The sequence below is a fragment of the Danio rerio genome, chromosome 16 (genome assembly GCF_052040795.2).
Source record: "Danio rerio strain M-AB ecotype USA chromosome 16, GRCz13ab, whole genome shotgun sequence".
In the NCBI taxonomy this organism is placed as follows: Eukaryota; Metazoa; Chordata; class Actinopteri; order Cypriniformes; family Danionidae; genus Danio; species Danio rerio.
The window spans coordinates 60,117,503-60,138,677 of NC_141036.1; the positions used below are offsets into that span (position 1 = coordinate 60,117,503).

General features: G+C 32.7%; 1 protein-coding gene across 1 annotated transcript; it reads left to right on the forward strand.

Moving 5' to 3' along the window:
• Positions 1-11,387: 11,387 nt before the first annotated feature.
• Positions 11,388-16,645, forward strand: nr0b2a (nuclear receptor subfamily 0, group B, member 2a). Its single transcript, NM_001256191.1, is given in 3 exon segments — positions 11,388-11,750; positions 12,876-13,068; positions 14,142-16,645. Coding segments are annotated over 3 exon segments (747 nt in total). The 5' UTR covers positions 11,388-11,438; the 3' UTR covers positions 14,384-16,645.
• The last annotated feature ends 4,530 nt before the right edge of the window (positions 16,646-21,175 follow it).

Here is a 21,175-nt window from a genome sequence, read left to right on the forward strand (position 1 = left end):
TGCTGTCTTTGTCGTGATTGCAGTACATAATATTTTAGTATTCAGCCTAATGTGACATTTAAAGGCTTAACTAGGTTAATTAGGTTTATCACACAACAGTGGTTTGTTCTGTAGACAGTAGAATTAAAACAACATTCTGAAGAAGGCTTGTAATATTGAATTCATCCCGAAGGAAATACTGTGTAAAATGTATACAATTAAATATATAATTAAAAATTAATCTATATAAATTTGTTTATCTTCATCTGAATGGTTAAATATTTCTACATTACAGCACTTCAAAGGTGTAGTTCACCCAAATATAGAAATTACTATTGTACATTTTTGTGTTAAACACAAAAGTAGATATTTTGTAGAATGCTGAAAGCCTGTAACCATTGGCTTCCATAGTAGAAAAACAAGTGCTATGGAATTCAATGGTTACATGTGTTCAACATTATTCAAAATATCTACTTTTGTGTTTTACAGAAGATGGGTTGCAGCTGGAAGGGCATCCGCTGCTTAAAACCTATGCTGGATAAGTTGGCGGTTCATTCCACTGTGGCGACCCCAGATTAATAAAGGGAGTAATCCAAAAAGAAAATGAATGAATGAATGAGAAAGAAACATGTAAAGCGATTATAGATGATGACAGAATTAAAATGTTTGCGTGAACGAGCCCTTGAATCAAGCGCTTTTATTAGTGCATTTCCCGCAGTGGTTTGCGGTTGTGTGTTTGGCGTGTGTGTTTTCAGTTTTACTATCGAGCTGCTGATAAGACTCTGTCCTCAGTGTCTGTCTCAGACTGTCTCGACCTTCAATAAACACTCTCTTATCAAACACATTTACAACCCGTGATTCAATCGCTATGATTCAGACGGAGACTCTCTCACTGTGAAGCGCAAAAACAAGAGACTTGCAGTTCAACTGCAGGAGGAATGTTGTAGAAGAAAAATACTTTGAGTAATCATGCATATGTGGGTCAGACTTGGTGCAAACTGCGGTCAAAACACAGCGCATATTACAGAAACAATGCATATATATAAAATACAAAAACATCAAATCTTAGTTTTATTAGGACACAGCCTATTGAAACCCTCAATAATATTTCCAATTATATATTAAAAAAAAAAATATATATATATTATTGATATATTATTGAGGGTTTCAATAGGCGTAGAGGGTTTATATAAATATATATATATTCTTTTTTAAATGTTTCCCAAATGGTGTTTAACAGAGCAAGGAAATGTTCACAGTATGTCTGATAATATATTTTTTTTGGAATATATATATATATATATATATATATATATATATATATATATATATATATATATATATATATATATATATATATATATATATATAAATACAGTATATCAGTTCAGAATCATAATCGGTTTTATTGCCAAGTGTGCTTCACACACACAAGGAATTTGTTTTGGTTACAGCAGCTTCCAGTGTATATAAAGTGACAAGATACAGGTAGCAAAAAAAATAAAAACACAAGAAAATAAATATGAGAAAATACCCAAATATTAGACAGAGAGACAATAGACAAAAGAGCACTGGATGTTGGATTGTGTGTACAGATTTGTTATTAATATACAAGTTATAAGGTGCTGTGTACAATTGCAAATGAGAAAGTATTGCACATGTTTATTGCACAGTAGGGGAATATTTAACTGTTCATGAGGTAGAACTTTTCCTGAGTCTGGCTGTTTTTGTGCTTGGTGCTCTGAAGCGCCGACCAGACAGTAACAGTTGGAACAGGTAGTGTGCTGGGTGCGAGGTGTCCAGAGTGATTTAGCGAGCACTTTTACTCACTCTGGAAGAGTACAGTTCTTGAAGTGTAGGAAGGGTAGTGTCAGTGATTCTTTCAGCAGTCAAGACTATTCGCTGTCTACGGAGGGCGGTTTTAGCAGCTGAGCCGAAATAATTAAGTGCACAAATAGAAATATGAAATTGGTGGTTATTACACAATTTGCATACATTAACTATTCTAAAAATACATATAGTGCTGCATGTTCAAAGATTAATTGCAGCCAAAATAAATATATGTTTGACATAATATGTGTGTGTGTGTGTGTGTGTGTGTGTTTATATAATAATAGTTTTGTTTGTTTTTATGTATGTGTGCGAGTATCACATACACATGTTAAATATCTATAATACACACATATTATGCAAATACAGACTTTTATTTTGGATGTGGTTAATCTTTTTTTTTGTTATTTTAGATATATATAGGGCGACACGGTGGCTTAGAAGTTAGCACTGAAGGTTGCTGGTACGATTCCTGGCTGTGTCAGTTGGTGTTTCTGTGTGGAGTTTGCATGTTCTCCCTCTGTTGGCGTGAGTTTACTCCGGGTGCTCCGGTTTCCCCCACAGTCCAAACACATGCGCTATAGGGGAACTGGGTAAGCTAAATTGGCTGTAGTGTATGTGCATGGGTGTTTCCCAGTTCTGGGCTGCGGCTTGAAGGGCCTCCGCTGTGTAAAACATAAGCTGGGATAGTTGGCGGTTCATTCCACTGTGGCGACCCCTGATGAATAAGAGACTAAGGAAAATGAATGAATTATGCTGTTTATGGAGTTTTTATATTGATTCAGTGTTGTTTTAATCTTAAGACGGTATTCATGCTTACATTTGCTTGAAAATCAGAAGCACACTTTACTTTCTCAGCAGTGTATTTGCTATCCCGAGCGCCCCCGTGAATATAGATCTTCACAATAGAAATGTAATGGAATTACTCAAGTAGCTACTTGTTGATTTGATTTAGAGCAATATAGTGATTAGCTTATCTGTTCAGTTCTCTGTGCTAGGCACTGCTGAGATAATAAAGCAGGACACGCTGCACATGAACACGGCGTTACAGAAAAACAAACACAATAAATATCTGTAATTATAGAATCATATTTGTGCGGGACATTAAGAGCTGTTTACAGTGTTTTTACAGACACTAGGACAATACTTCGGTCACTTCTGCAAAACTCTTCCCACACCGACTTTCAGCTTGGCAGAGTGGTTAATTTCACACTCAAACTGCACTACAGCTACCAAAACACTTTATTCAGGTCTCAAATAAACTCATTCTTCCAGAACAATAGCAAAGGTTGACAACCCACAAACACAATTCGTCACCCACAAAACAATGAGCTAAAACACTAACAACATGTAGCTTTGCACAGAGTTTTCCTGTGTAAAACAAGCACACATCTCTGTTTATGACTGCAGTATATGTTACTGGAATGAATCAGACATGATGCAGAATTCCTCAATATTTTATGTCTTTATTTATTTGTATTTTTTACACTAAGTAACTCCAAAATACAAGAATTTGTACACACACACACACACACACACACACACACACACACACACACACACACACACACACCCACACCCACACACACACACACACACACACACACACACACACACACACACACACACACACACACACACACACACACACACACACACACACACACACACACACACACACACACACACACACACACACACACACACACACACACACACACACACACACACACCATCCACTGATACAGAGACAATAGTAATGCTAATCTACTCAGTCTTCTCCATTTGGCCACAGGTTCTCATCCACATCACATCCTATATGTCATCTAGGGCAATACACATAGGAAAGAATCTTCCTGATCCATCCCTGGCAATCTTCTTCCTCTATCAGCCACTTCTCTGGGTCCATGTTTACATCACAATACAAACCTATTGAGCAGTTGTCTCCTTTTGTAATGAAACTGAAAAGGTAACACCTGTGAAGATGCTTCATCTACAGCGAGAAGCAGTTGTGGCTGGTTAAACTGCATGTTTAGATGTGAAATATGCTGTAATGGAGTATTGCTGTTGAATTATGCTGTCTAATTTAGTTTTGCATTATTTTATTGTTTTGAACAGAAGTTTAAGTTTTGAAAACAGTATGTAAGCATGTGCAAAATGTCCTGTACGTACAAAGATTTCTGGCGGTTGTTTTGTCTGAGTGAGAAAAGAATTGATCAAATTTGAGAGAGGTAGTCATTGAATGCATTTAGTGCCAAAATGAAAACTGATCCTCAGTTTAGCCCACATACACTTCTGTTGCGCTCTCTGTGTCAAAGTATTGAGAAATGTGTCCCAGTGTCTGTAAAAAAAAAAAAAAAACTAATATAGTTTATTTCTAAATGATGTCTAACATTAACAGTTTTATATACAACAAAAAAAGTATTACCTTTTTAAAACTTTATTTAATTCTTAAAAATGATATGCAATCAAATAAATATATAATAATAAAAAATAAACATGTAAATAATAAAATAATAATATATATAATATATATTATATATATATTATATATAATATATAATAATTTTTTACTATTAGTATTGGTATATTTTATATGATGGTATATTGTAGTTTAAATTTAGTAATTTTTAGAATTAAAAAATAATTATTTAAATAATGTTTATTCACACAAACAGCTAAATATTTGATAAAAATATAATTATTTTATTACAGTTAATTACATTTTAAATAATTAGTAATATTCCTTGTATAATGAACATTTTTAATGATTTAAAATTTAATTGTAATTAAATATTTAAAATGATAAATGAAAAAGTTTATAGTCATGCATAGTTTTAATTAAAAAATCCTGTCTTTTATTTTTATAGTCATTTTAAATGCTATATATATATATATATATATATATATATATATATATATATATATATATATATATATATATATATATATATATATATATTTTTTTTTTTTTTTTTTCCATGTATATTTTTGATTTGATAAAATATTTAGTTATTTGTAACAATAAACAATTTAATTAATAAAAGTAGCATACTTTTATTAGAGTTTAACTATTATAGATTGTTATAAAACTATTTTTCATGTTGTTTACAAAACACAAATAGCAGGAATTTCTCCACAAAAACAAAATGTGATTGACTGTCTAAATCTGTGGAATTCAATTACCAGGAAGAAAACAGCCTTTATCCTAAACTGACTGATGAATTGATCATTTCTCAGCTTCATTGATCACAGCAAAGCTTTCTGTGACACCCTGCATTGATTTACATGTCAATCAGGCAGTTCATTCCGGTGTGGCGACCCCTCATTAATAAAGGGGAATGTGAATGAATGAATGTAATTGAGGAGTCTGATCACTTCAGCTTCACATTATTAAACAACTCGAGATTGCATCAAATGTATCTGAACGGTGTTGGAGATGCATGATCTGTCAGACTGTTTATTTTCTGCAGATGTAAATCAATTTAATCTTGAAGACTGATCAAATCAAATGTGCGTTAAAAGAAATCAATTTAATCAGCTTGAACAGAATCTTCTTCTGTTATTCGTGTTTTCACCCAGTTTTCAGAAATCAGCCATCAGTGGAGTTGATTTACATATGAAAAAAAACATTTGTGAAATGTGTATTAATCAGATAGATGTAATCACACAATGTTCACTGCAAAATCCTCTGAGTAATATTTACTCCGTTCAGAGAGTATTTGCTCCCTCTTTAAATAAGGGCAAACAGGTTGGTAGAAAGTAAAGCTGCTGTTTGTGGAGTTGCTTATTGATCCTCTGCTGAGATTATGAGAGATTCAATGTATTATATTGCAGCTGCTTTCATCTAAGACTGTAACTTCTCTTCTGTGTTTCTGTTTATTAACAGCTAGTGTTCATCATCAGTCCTTAATCATCACCTAATTCATCCTTTCAGTGTCTCATTAACTTGAGTTACTTTACTTAATTTAGAGAAGGACCAAATACTGTCTAAACTGAGTCAATTTTACTCAGAGGATTTTGCCGTGTAGCGGGATCAAAGTTGCTTCACTCTTTTCATAATTTTGGAAAGAGGAAATACAATGTAAAATATAATATACATATATATATATATATATATATATATATATAATATACCTAGTTGAGGTCAGAATTATTAGACCTCTGTTTATTTTTTCCCCCAATTTCTGTTTAACTGAGAGCAGATGTTTTCAGCACATTTCTAATCATAATAGTGTTAATAACTCATCTCTAATAACTGATTTATTTTCTCTTTGTCATGATGACAGTAAATAATATTAGACTAGATATTCTTCAAGACACTTCTATACAGCTTAAAGTGACATTTAAAGGCTTCACTAGGGTAATTAGGGTAACTAGGCAGGTTAGGGTAATTAGGCAAGTCATTGTATGATGATGGTTTGTTCTGTAGACTATCAAAAATAAAAATAGCTTAAAGGGGCTAATAATATTGACCTTAAAATGGTGTTTTAAAATTTTTAAACTGGTTTTATTCTAGCTGAAATAAAACAAATAAGACTTTCTCCAGAAGAAAAAATATTATCGGACATACTGTAAACATTTCCTTGTCCTGTTCAACATCGTTTGGGAAATACTAACAAAAGAAAAAAATTCAAAGGGGGGTGAATAATTTTGCCTTCAACTGTGTATACTTATTTTATATTATTTATTCAATTTATTATAAATAGTGTATGGTTGTCTGAATCATACTATAGTAAAGTACTTAAATTAGTCTGTTGTGGTGATTCTACAGTTGCTATGCTATCACAACAACTATAGCAATTTAAACAATTGAGCCAGTATACTGTAGTTGTATTTAACTATAGTGTATATTATACAATACACCACAGTTTACTGTAGTAAACACTAAAGTATGCTACAGTATTTATTACAGTTTATCAGTTCACTATAGTTAATACTACAGTATGCTGCAGGATTCATTAATGCTGTTAAGTACAGTATACAGTATGATTCATTCATTTATTTATTTTCTTGTCGGCTTAGTCCCTTTATTAATCCAGGGTCGCCACAGTGGAATGAACCGCCAACTTATCCAGCAAGTTTTTACGCAGCGGATGCCCTTCCAGCCACAACCCATCTCTGAGAAACATCCACACACACACTCATACACTGCGGACAATTTAGCCTACCCAATTCACCTGTACCGCATGTGTTTGGACTGTGGGGGAAATCATAGCACCCGGAGGAAACCCACACGAACGCAGGGAGAACATGCAAACTCCACACAGAAACACCAACTGAGCCGAGGCTCGAACTAGTGACCCAGCAACCTTCTTGCTATAAGGCGACAGCACTACCTACTGCGCCACTGCTTCACCCCCGTATGACACACTTTACTATAATATGATTCAAAGACACTATAAATAAATTACTACAGTATTTTTCCAGCAAGCATCAGTACTTCTGTCGCCACAATTCAGATCCAGAATGTTTTAAACTATTTTTTGTGCAAAAAGCAGTCACTGTGACTGGTAAAAATAAAATAAAAATAAATAAATAAAAATAAGTTGGTGTATAATATGATGAACTATGATTTATGTGCGGCTTTTATTTGTAATGACTAATACTAATTAAAGCAACACAGCATGCAAATAATCACAAAGAGCCCATCATGTTTCACAGTACACAATGTGCAGATAAATACAATCACTGAGTGTCTTTTACAGGACAATATTAAAACACTCGAATCAGCTCTGCACAAAGAAGAAAATTAATAAATTCATAAAGGAATATCTGCAAATTTGGCATACCAAGGTTAGGGTTTCCAAACATGTAGCACTGAAAAAAAAATATTCAGAGATGATTCCTTGGATTTACTAAAGTTTTTTACGTTAAGTGGTTGTAAACAATTTATTTGTGTTGAATTTAAACAAACAAATTAAGTTAAACATTATTAAACTTAATTTGTTTGTTTAAATTCAACACAAATAAATTGTTTGCAACAGTTCTGCATGCAACACTTTTATCAGTGTATTAGACACAGAGCTGGATTTGGCATTTTGTTTAGAGTCTTTCTTACTGAAACACACATTTTGTTTTAACCCGACACTATTCATCTTGCCTATGATTTAAATAATGTATTGTTGTGTATTGTCTTTGTACAATAAATAAATGAACTAAACTATAATTGTGTTTCCCTCGTCCTCCAGCAGGGGTTATCCAGGTGACCCAATAAACCTTGACATGTTAGTAGCACAAGGTCACAACACGGCAGAAAATCCCACAAGCTTGCAGATCTCCATTATATAACGAGCTGTGTTTGTGTAAAAGACCTCGAGCTGCTGGATTTCATCATTTATTTCTCCTCATGTTGTTCTAACCCTGGAAAAAAGTTGAGTATTCTGAGAGTCTGATCAGACTTGCAGTTAATGCAAACCATTAAGCAATTAATCTTTGGTTAGTTAAATGTGTAGTGAAGTAATGAAACTCAAATTAATTTATGTTGACATGTTCAATTCAAGTATGGCTTCCAGAGTCATTTTTGTGCTACTTTAAACATAATTCTAAATTACATATAATATTTGTTTTAATTATGGAAAAGTTTATTTAATTATTTAAAATTATTTTTATTTCTAAACAATGTATATTCTTATTTTTTTCCATTTCTTTGCATTGATTTTCACTGAATATTTCTATTATATTTTTATTTCTAAATGACATATAACTTTTTTTAATTATGCAAAAGTTTAGTTTATTTTCCTTTGACTTCATAGCATTTTTTGCATCGCTTTGCATTGAATAAAGTGTACAAAATATTATGCATTTTTAATACATGTATTTATTCATTTAGTTATTAGGAATAGTACTTAAATATTGTTTAATTTTCCATACATTAGTATATTTCATTTCACTCCATTAGTACATTAAAGTCTTATTTGTGTCCAATTTTCTCCATCTGCAGACGTGCCGGGTCGGAAGGCGTCTGTTTGTGGAGGGTCTTCAGTATCAAAAGTCAAAGTCAGCTTTATTGTCAATTCCACCACATGTACAGGACATATAGAGAATCGAAATGACGTTACTCTCAGACCCTAGGTGCCTAACATATAACGTTAATACAAAAAGTAGAGTTTTAAGAAAGAATTTACAATAAATACAATTATACATAAAATGTAATCTAAATATATTCCTAAAATTTAGTCTAAATATATACATAAACTGTAGTCTAAAGAATAATTAAAAAAAGAAAGAATAAAAATTGTAATCAATACAATAATATACAAAAGCATTAAGGGCATATGGCGATGAGTGCAAACCAGAGTTGTGCAGATAGAGCCGTATATAGTGCAAAAAGGCTTGTAAACATAAGATAAAGTGACAGTATCAGGATATATAGGGAGGTAGTCCCTATATGAGGCTCAGAAGGGCCCTAAAGGAGGTTCTAGTTCCTCTTTATCCGCAGGATGGGGACATTTCGTATCTAAAGATTAGTACCACTTAAAATTATATTAAAAAATTGTATATATAATTTTCTTTTATTACAAATATTTCCCAAATGATGTTGAACAGATTCAGGAATTTTTCACAGCATTTCCTCTAATATTTTTTCTTCTGGAGAAAGTCTTATTTGATTTATTTCAGCAAGAATAAAAGCAGTTTTAAATTTTTTTAAAACCCATTTTAAAATTCAACATTATTAGCCCCCTTAAGCAAAATTTGTTTTGGATTGTCTCGAGAACAAACCACTGTTATACAATGACTTGCCTAATAGGGTTGTGGCGATACCAATAAATCATGTTATGATACTAAACCAGCTAAAGTGTCGTGATACCAAGTAGTATTGAGATACTGTAATTCATAACTCAAATCCATGAAATAAAGCAAACTGTCAGAAATACTATATTTTATATGTTATAAGCCTACTTGAATTGAAATAATGATTTCCTTAATATTGAAAAGTATTTGCACGTCACTTCACCTGAAATGTATTCGTCTTTTGTTTATTTTGTAGATAACTGACCAACAATAAATACATTAAAATACAGATACAAATGATACCAAATTAAACTTACATTAATAGTAAAATTAGCATTTTTCCAACCAAATTAGGCTTCATGAAGTGGTCAAATTCAGTTTTAATGTTTCCAGTATCTTTTTTTTTCCAGTCTCATAAGGTGATTAAAAATTTCACCTTGTGAGTCACTTTTTTTAAGAGATTGGTCGCAGTTGTTGTAGCTACTAAATCATACTGACAGCAGCAGAAATAAATTGATTCAGACTCAATCTGAAGCGTCAGAAAACGTGCAATAGGCTCCCAAAAAATGAGTGAATTCTACACGGTTTTACAAACTTGCAAACATGCTCCACAGCACAGACTATTCAAATAAGGTGGTCTATTGTTGCACAAACCTGTGAGGTTTTTAGAAACCACATGCAACATTATGTATTGTAGATAGACCGTTAATGACGATGCTAACATTGACAAACTACAGTGGCATTGCCAGTATTTTGGAGCCGTATCACGATACTACCATAATAGTATCGGTAAACCGTGCAACCCTATTCCCCAATTTCCCTAACTTTAGCCTAGTGAAGCCTTTAAATGTCACTTTAAGAGAAAATAAATCAGTTATTAGAGATTACTTATTAACACTATTATGATTAGAAATGCGAACATTATATATATATATATATATTTTTTTTTTTTTCCTCAATTTCTGTGTAACGGAGAGCAGATATTTTCAACACATCTCTAATCATAATAGTGTTAATAATTCATCTCTAATAACTGATTTATTTCCTCTTTGTCATGATGACAGTAAATAATATTAGACTAGATATTCTTCAAGACACTTCTATACAGCTTAAAGTGACATTTAAAGGCTTCACTAGGGTAATTAGGGTAACTAGGCAAGTTATTGTATAATGATGCTTTATTCTGGAGACTATTGAGAAACAAAATATAGTTTATAGGGGCTAATAATATTGACTATAAAATGGTTTTAAATAAGTTAAAAACTGCTTTTATTCTAGCTGAAATAAATCAAATAAGACTTTCTCCAGAAGAACAAATATTATCAGACATACTGTGAACATTTCCTGAATCTGTTCAACATCATTTGGGAAAAATGTAAAATAGAAAAAAAGCAAAGGGGCGCTAATAATTCTTTATTATTGGTTAATTATATCAAATACATTAACTAGCACAACCTTATTGCAATATGTGACCTAAGAAAAGGAGATAAATACAGCTCTGGGCCTGTCTGAACTATGATAATCTCCTCTATCAGGTCATCGACCTCCTCCTCCTCCTCCTCCTTGGCTTGGAGCTGTTTGTAGGTTTATAGGTTCTATTATGATTATAGGCTCACGGGTTGCTCTGTAATGATAGTATCATATAATGGACTAGTCCTTGGTCGCTTGGTACGGCCTGGTGTAATAATGCCTCCTCAGAGATAATAATAAACCCGGCCTACAGTGGCTCTCAGCTTATCACAGATCAGTTGTTTAGTTCACAGCAGAGGCAGAGGTCAAAGTTCAACCGCTCTGTATGTGTGTGTGTGTGTTGTATAAATAAGAGCCAGATGTGAATGTCTCACAGTCTGTAAGAGCTGGAGAAACACACACACACACACATCATTATCATCATCATGGACTGCGGATGTGATTGTGCAGATTTTGCGCAGCCGAATGCGATCCTGTTTAATATTCTCAGCCGTGGAGAGTTCAGCTATAAGCGTGTTCCTCAGACGTGTCACTGTGAGAAGCGCAGACGAGTGTGTTTGCAGACGCCGAGTGAGACGTGTGCGCTGGCGTCAGACGTGCTGGTGAAGACGGTGTATTTCATGAAGAATCTGCCGGCGTTTCAGCAGCTGCCGCCCAAAGACCAGCTGAAGCTCCTGCAGAACTGCTGGACGCCGCTCTTCATCCTCGGCCTGGCGCAGGACAGGGTGCACTTCCAGGTAAATAAGTTGTTATTTGAGAGATTTAAACTCTTAACTCTTGTGTTGGGTCATTTTTATCCACTCTGGGCTGATTTTGAGTCTTAATTTGGCCTCAACTTTCTCTGTGTTTCAGCAAATGTGATGATTTTTGCTGACAAATCTTATTTTGACACATATTTTGGGAAAATGCTTTTAAAATCTCAACAACACACTGTTCAGATAGACTTCCCTTTGGTTATGTTGGGGGCTGTTTTTGCCCGATTGACATTCATTGTAGTCACATTTTATGATTGCAAAGCCATGACAGCATATAATCATGCATTCTTGATTGTTGCTGGTTTTCCCTGTTGGGAAGAGGGACAATCTGTCATATAGAATGCATAAATAAACAAATATACTAATTAGCTTAATTACCTTATTGTAAAATATAGACACATTATATATATATATATATATATATATATATATATATATATATATATATATATATATATATATATATATATACATATATATATATATATATATATATATATATATATATATATATATATATATATATATACATATATATATATATATATATATATATATATATATATATATATATATATATATATATATATATATAATGTGTCTATATTTTATATGTAAATATAAACGTTTTGTCAAATATATGCATGCATGTGTGCTTATATATATATACATATATATATATATATATATATATATATATATATATATATATATATATATATATATATATATATATATATATATATTGTTTCTACTGGTAAATGCATTACCTAACATTATCTAATGCAGCCTCATAGTAAAATGTTACTGTATATTGTGAATGTTCATTGTCACAACCTATTTTGCATAGTTAGTTTGTTGATGCTAACAAATGCATTAAATAACATTAACTAATGCAACCTTATTGGACAGCATTTTCGTATATTGTTATATTGTGCATGTTCATTATCATGATATATTGAGTTATTGAACATGTTCCAAAGTTTATTAGTTAGTAAATGCATCAACTATCTTTAACTAATGCAACCTTATTGTAGAGTGTTTTCGTATATTGTTATATTGTGCATGTTCATTTTGATGATATATTGATTTATTGAAATATTCCAGGTGGACGAGAGCGCGGCTCCCAGCATGCTGAAGCGGATCCTGCTGAGCGGGCAGGAGAGCGCAGGTGCGGACTCTGAACAGCCCACACTGGCTGGAGTGCAGACGCTCAAATCCTGCATCAACAAGTTCTGGAGTCTGGATCTGAGCCCCAAGGAGTACGCCTACCTGAAGGGCACGGTCATATTCAATCCAGGTGGGATGCACAGACACTGTAATGATGCATAATATATATTCTTTTAATTATGGAAAGATTTAATTTTATTTATTTATTTATTTTTTTTGCATTGTTTTGCATTGAACATTCCTGTTAAATGATATATAAAATATTTGTTTTAATTATGGAAAAGTTATTTTATTTTCATTTATTTCTACGTTAAATATTTTTATTCTATTTTTTCCTTGATATATATATATATATATATATATATATATATATATATATATATATATATATATGTATATATATATATATATATATATATATATATATATATATATATATATATATATATATATATATATATATTATTTGTTTGCTTTGCTTTGCATTGAATATTTCTATTTCATTTTTATTTCTAAATGATGTATAACATATTTTTGTAATTTTTAAATTTTTTAATTTAGTTTTTGCATTGCTTTGCATTGAATATTTCTACTCTATTTTTAATTCTAAATTATGTATAATATTTATTTTTTTCATTTGTTTGCATTGCAATGCATTGAATATTTCTATTTTATTTTTATTTTTAAATGATCTATAATAAATTTTGTAATTTTGCAATTTTATTTTATTGATTTTTATTTTTCGCATTGCTTTTCCACTGAATATTTCTATTCTATTTCTATTTTTAAATGATGTATAATATATATTTTTAATTATGGAATTTTATTTATTTGTACTTTATTTTATTATTTATTTTCCCTTGGCTTTGCATTGAATATTCCCATTATATTTTCATTTCTAAATGATATAGATAGAATATATACTTTTAATTATGTAAAAGTTTAGTTTATCAAGTTATATTTTATTTCATTGCATTATGTATTGGATAAAGTGTCCAAAAATATTATGTCATTTTAATTCTGTATTTATTTATTTGTTTAGCTATTATGAACAGTACTATTATATTGTCTTTTATATTATATTATATTATATTATATTATATTATATTATATTATATTATATTATATTATATTATATTATATTTCTTTTCACTCCATTAGAATATTAAAGTCTTCTTTGCATCTGATTTTCTCCATCTGCAGATGTGCCGGATCTGAAGGCGTCTCTGTTTGTGGAAGGTCTTCAGTATGAGGCTCAGCAGGCCCTGAAGGAGGTTCTGGTTCCTCTTTATCCCCAGGATGGAGGACGTTTTGCTCGAATCCTCCTCACTGCATCCACATTAAAAAGCATCACGCCGAGTCTGATCACAGAGTTGTTCTTTCGGCCCGTCATCGGAGATGCTCAAATCCTGGATCTGCTCGCAGACATGCTCTTCAGCCGATAGACAGCCGAGAGCCGTGCTGCAAGGTTATTATAGTCTACCTTTTTAAAATTAGATTTCTTTTATTTTTATTTTGAAGTGCTTATATTTGATCCCTTTTACAAGATGTAAGATCAGCCTGTCTTCAGAATGTGCTTTCAGCTCAAAATACCCATCAGATCATTTAATACACCATGCAGAAGATGTGAATTCTGGGGTCAGAGGAAAGTGTAGCTGTTTATGTAGCCTGTGCCTTTAAATGCAAATGAGCTTCTCCCCCGCAACAAAATCTGATTGGATGTGATTGAGATTAACTTTGATCACATTAATGCATCTCTGCTAAATGGATATGATTTTGATCTTGTGCTATATGCAAATGTAACTAGGTTACATCAACTAAAGCATCAGATACACAGCATTTGAATTATTTAATATTATTATTGACAGAAGCGTGAGCTATAAATGCATAAAAAAATGCATGAAGTGACCAGGTGAGAGCAGCCCCTTAGTGAAACAAATCAAATCATATTTTAAACAAACACTAAACACTAAATCTTAATGTGTAAAAGTAAAATCTATGAGGAAATCAGACAAACTTGTTTATAAAAGACACGTATATGCAGGTAAACATGCTTAGTTTGTCATGTTTGTCAGATGAAGAAAAGATAGATCAGATGTTTTTCTGTTTTTTGTTTATAATGCTGATCTTCACTGATGTGTTTGGCGCCATCTACTGGTGATTCTCTAAACAGCATAGAACATTCATTCATTTTCTTGTCGGCTTAGTCCCTTTATTAAGGCTGATTTATACTTGTGCATCATGCGCATGCGAATGCTACAGCGCAGCCTACACATAGATGCATAGCCCTCGTCTTGGCTGTCGGCGTCGCTGACGTGCACGTATTAAGCTGTCATTAGAGTTTGTCACATTAGAGTTTGTGTGTGCACAATTCTGTTGTGCGGCGCTGCGAAAAAGGGCGGGACTAAACAAGCTTATTAGACATTAAGAAAAGCAAGCGATTGCACAAATTTCTGTCCAGAGAGGTCATGTTTTTATCCTCGATTGGTCGCACATAGTCAAGTGATGCGATTTCGCAAGTCAGAGTTCACCAAGCTTGAACTTCGCACCGCAGCAACCTGCGAAAACGTGACGCATGACCCTGCGTTTGCGGTCTGACGCACTCGCGTGCATATGAATAGAAGTCTATGCGAGGAAAAGCCCAGTGTGACCGCAGCTTTAAAAAATGTAACTATGTTGCAACAACACGTAATGCAAGCTCTTTGATTGGTCAGCTTGGAAGCACTGATGAGTGTGGGCGGGGCCGAGAGCTACATGAGTGTTTACAAGTGTCGACTGTTTACAAGGAGACTGTTGCTTTGTGTTTACCTTATGGTTAAGGTTGTTGCACGTCTGAGTTTGAGAGAGTTTGAACCACTTGCACATTAAGGAAGAGTTTAGAAAAAAAAAAAACCCCAGAGAAGAAACTCAACACAGAGGAACATTAACACCTCACTGCCAACTAGTGTTTCGGAAGTTTATTGCAAAGCAACAGAAACAGCGCGCAGAAGTCTGAATGCAGCTACGCACGTTACATGCGCCGCGGGTCACGACGATCACTTGATGCAGAAGTATAAACCAGGCTTAAATCTGGGGTCGCCACAGCGGAATGAACCGCCAAATTATCCAGCATATGTTTTACACAGGGGATGCCCTTCCAGCTGCAACCCAAACACCATAACAGTGAGTGCTTATTCATTCTGAAAGTGATCATTAAGTTTTGCTGATTATTGTTTTATTTCTGTTAGTTCTTCAGTAGTTTTTCATTCATTGCATTTTTTTTAAATTCATTTTACAAAATGTTTTTTTTTTGCCCAATAGTTTGTTTAAGTTTTTGTTTACTACAATAACCTTGCCGCGGACTCAAAGATGTCTTAAATATGGAGATTTGTCTTCAGAAACACGATAAATCCACACTACATCAGGACTGATCTGAACAGTTACAGACTCTTTATTGTTTACACACGTTCATGAAACTGATGCAGCGTTGTAATGCTGTTTAGGTCACAAAGATGTGATTCATGTCTGAGTATTGATTGTTTCTTTGCCTTTTGTTGGATGTAAAGTTGTCATTTTTTATACTGGATGTGAAAATGCAAAGTATTCCTTGATAAAAGGCAGCAAGCGGAGCTTCACGTATCGTCTCTGTGAGAAAGCCAGAATGTATTTGAGGAAGAAAAAACATTTGTATGTTCATGAATATGCTGCAATAAATTTATTTTTACAGATTTTTGTGTCAATGACTGTGTTTTCTGCACTATAAGACATTTTCTTTTTCCAAAAGGCTTCATTTTTGTTACAAGTTGGTAGCAAATCTTAAAGTAGTGCATAAGGAAATCTGATATATGGTAATATATGCAAATCACCTATTGAACATTCAAAGTTGTGTTTAGATTTTCAAGACATAAAAAATTAGATATGCTGTAGTCAACGTTGAAGTGGATTAAAGAAAGTTTTTCAAATTTTTCCAAGACAAGGATTTAAACCACTCAAATGTATATATATATATATATATATAGTTGAAGTCAGAATTATTCGCCCCCTTTTGATTTTTATTTTCTCTTTTAATTATTTCCCAAATTATCTTTAACAGAGCAATGACATTTTACAGTATGTCTGATAATACTTTTTCTTCTGGAGAAAGTCTTATTTGTTTTATTTCGGCTAGAATAAAAGCAGTTTTTATTTTTTAAAAAACATTTTTTGGGACAAAATTATTAGCCCCTTTAAGCTAATTTTTTTTTTTATGATAGTCTACAGAACAAACCATCATCATACAATAACTTGCCTAATTACCCTAACCTGCTTAGTTCACCTTATTACCCTAGTGAAGCCTTTAAATGTCACTTTAAGCTGTATAGAAGTGTCTTGAAGAATATCTAGTCTAATATTATGTGCTGTCATCATGACAAAGAGAAAATAAATCAGTTATTAGAGATGAGTTATTAACATTAGTTAGTTATTATGATTAGAAATGTGCTGAAAACATCTTCCCTCCATTAAACAGAAATTGGGGGGAAAAAAATAAACAGGGGCGCTGATAATTCAGGGGGGCTAATAATTCTGGTTTCAACTGTGTGTGTGTGTGTGTATATATATATATATATATATATATATATATATATATATATATATATATATATATATATATATATATATATACAGGGTATATTTTTTACTTTTTTTGCTTATTCCAGACTTTTATGAAATGCGTGCATGACAACCCTACCGTTTGACATGTGAAATTTCATTTAATTATTCCAACAAATATGTCGAAGCGCAAGTACGACCCTGAATATATGTAAAGTATGGATATATATAGATATTGACAACAAAAAAGACTTAAAGCCTCAGTGTCATATATAGTGAGGTGCTCTCATAAGAGGGCATGAAACCTTCTAAATTAAACAACATTTAGAAACCAGAAACATGTTTTATTACCAGTTTATTATTAACAGTATTTGTCGTATTTATTTTGTAATATTTCTATAATTTGATCCATTTTGTTAAATGATAGCAATGAAATATTGTTTATTTGTAAGTCTTGTTGAATTTCTTATGATGTATCTGTCACTACTTGTTTATGTTAACAAATAAATACAAATTAAGCATAATTCCTAAAACTGTATTATACTTCCAAAAAATTTGGGTCGTCGCTTGATGACCATGTAAAAATGTGGGTCCCATGGTCAAACCAGTTGAGAACCCCTGTTAATATATATATATATATTCATTCAAGCATTTTCTTTTCGGCTTTATCCCTTTATTAATCTGGGATCTCCACAGCAGAATGAACCGCCAACTTATCCAGCATGTGTTTTATGCAACAGATGCCCTTTCAGCTGCAACCCATCTCTGGGAAACATATATACACATTCATTCACACTCATACACTATGTCTGATAATATTTTTTCTTCTGGAGAAAGTCTTATTTGTTTTATTTCGGCTAGAATAAAAGCAGTTTTTATTTTTTAAAAACCATTTTTGGGACAAAATTATTAGCCCCTTTAAGCTATTTTTTTTTTTTTTTATGATAGTCTACAGAACAAACCATCATCACAATAACTTGCCTAATTACCCTAACCTGTCTAGTTACCCTAATTACCCTAGTGAAGCCTTTAAATGTCACTTTAAGCTGTATAGAAGTGTCTTGAAGAATATCTAGTCTAATATTATTTACTGTCATCATGACAAAGAGAAAATAAATCAGTTATTAGAGATGAGTGATTAACACTATTATGATTAGAAATGTGCTGAAACAATCTTCCCTCCATTAAACAGAAATTGGGGAAAAAAAATATACAGGGGCGCTGATAATTCAGGGGGGCTAATAATTCTGACTTCAACTGTATATATATATATATATATATATATATATATATATATATATATATATATATATATATATATATATATATATACAGGGTTTATTTTTTACTTTTTTTGCTTATTCCAGACTTTTATGAAATGCGTGCACAACAATCCTACCGTTTGACATGTGAAATTTCATTTAATTATTGCAACAAATATGTCGAAGCGCAAGTACGACCCTGAATATATGTAAAGTATGGATATATATACCTAATTATTAATATTATTACTATTATTACTTAGTTATTATTATTTTATTATTATTTTTATTTTTTATTACTAAGTTATTATTATTATTATTATTGTTCAATAATAATTATTATTATTACTTTAATATTATTTTTATTATTATCATTTATTCTCCTTCAGTTTAGCCTTTATTGATCTGGGGTTGCGACAGTGGAATGAACAGGCAACTCATCCAGCATATGTTTTACACAGCGGATGCCCTTCCATCTGCAACCCAGCTCTGGGAAACACCCATACACTCATTCACACACTCACTCATACACACACACACACAGTTTATTATTAACAGTATTTGTCGTATTTATTTTGTAATATTTCTAGAATTTGTCCATTTTCCATTTTTTTTGTCCAAAAATCCATTTTGTTTAAAAAATGAAATATTGTTTATTTGTAAGTCTTGTCTTATAAGTTGAATTTCTTATGATGTATCTGTCACTATTTGTTTATGTTTACAAATAAATACAAATTAAGCATAATTCCTAAAACTGTATTATAGTTCCTAAAAATTTGGGTCGCCGCTTGATGACCATGTAAAAATGTGGGTCCCATGGCCAAACCAGTTGAGAACCCCTGTAAATATATATATATATATTCATTCAAGCATTTTCTTTTCGGCTTCATCCCTTTATTAATCTCGGGTCGCCACAGCTGAATGAACCGCCAACTTATCCAGCATGTGTTTTACGCAACAGATGCCCTTCCAGCTGCAACCCATCTCTGGGAAACATACATGCACATTCATTCACACTCATACACTATAGACAATTTAGCCCACCCAATTCCCCTATAGCGCATGTCTTTGGACTTGTCAGGAAAACCAGAGCACCCAGAGGAAACCCATGCAAACACAGGGAGAACATGCAAACTCCACACAGAAACGCCAACTGACCCAGCCGAGGCTCGAACCGGTGACCTTCTTTGACTACAAATAATTTCAATGAATATAAAATGAGGAATTCTTTCCAAACAAGTCGACTTGAAAAAATGATGTTCACATCACAATGTATATCCCAGAAAAACTGAATATCACAATGTGTGCTTTCAGTATCGTGCAGCTCTAAGATATACTGAGCAATGCTAAAAACAAGGGAGGAATAAAGTATGTAAATGAAAATGTGCATTAAAGAGATGTTATTATGCATGAAACACAGGTGTTGCAGATGAGTTAAGCAATATGAAAAGTCCCCTGAGGAACACTGAGGAAAGCAGACATTAATTTCCATGGTGTTTTTTGCTAGTATGGATCTCAATGTCTGCTTTTAAAAAAAACCATAATAGTTTGTGTGAGTAAATGGTGAAGAAATGTTCATTCATGCGGATGGTGAACTTTGGAGACCTCTGCTGGTGATTCAGTACAAAAAGAAATCCCAGTGTAATCCTCACTAATCTAATACACAGCAGTGCTAACAGAAGCACTTTTATAAGGGCTACATTTACTCATACTTTGAGTAGTGTTTACAACAGATGCTTTTGTTCTACTCTCACCACATTTGGCAAGTAATGCTGCTTTAAATTGAGTGTCATATTTCAGTATTGAGGACTAGTGTTTATTTACAGCTTATCTCAATTGCTTTGGTACATTTCTTGAGAGGGGTCTGTCTGCAGACCTGGTGCAGTGCAGTCTGAGCTGCATCCAATGCTTTTTAATGTGCTCCCCTAACCCCACCCCTAACCCTAGCATTCACTGACGTCACTACTCGCTCCGTTTAAGTGCATTGTGTCTGACATTGCATCGCTGAGTGATGCAACCTCAGCTTGCATCATTACGGCTGCATCCAGATACTATTGGATTTCTTCAAAACAGTCTCAACATTCTCTAAACTGTGAGTGCAAATATGGAAATGGTTTTCTGGAACTTCAGAACTTTATAGCATGTCTGCAAAATGTAATTTTCAAAATGTAAAAATTCATTCATGCTTCAAAACCTAGTTATCGTGTCAGTGATTTGGCCAGGGCCACCAACACAACATGTATGTTTGCCATCGTGTGAGGCACACCACTCACAGTAATTAGCTGTTTTTTCACCATGAACGTAAACCATGGAAATTACAGTTTAAAAAATCTGATATTTTTTCAAGAAGAGTCAATAGAACGTGGAGAAAAAAATAATTAATCAAAATAAATAAATATATATGGG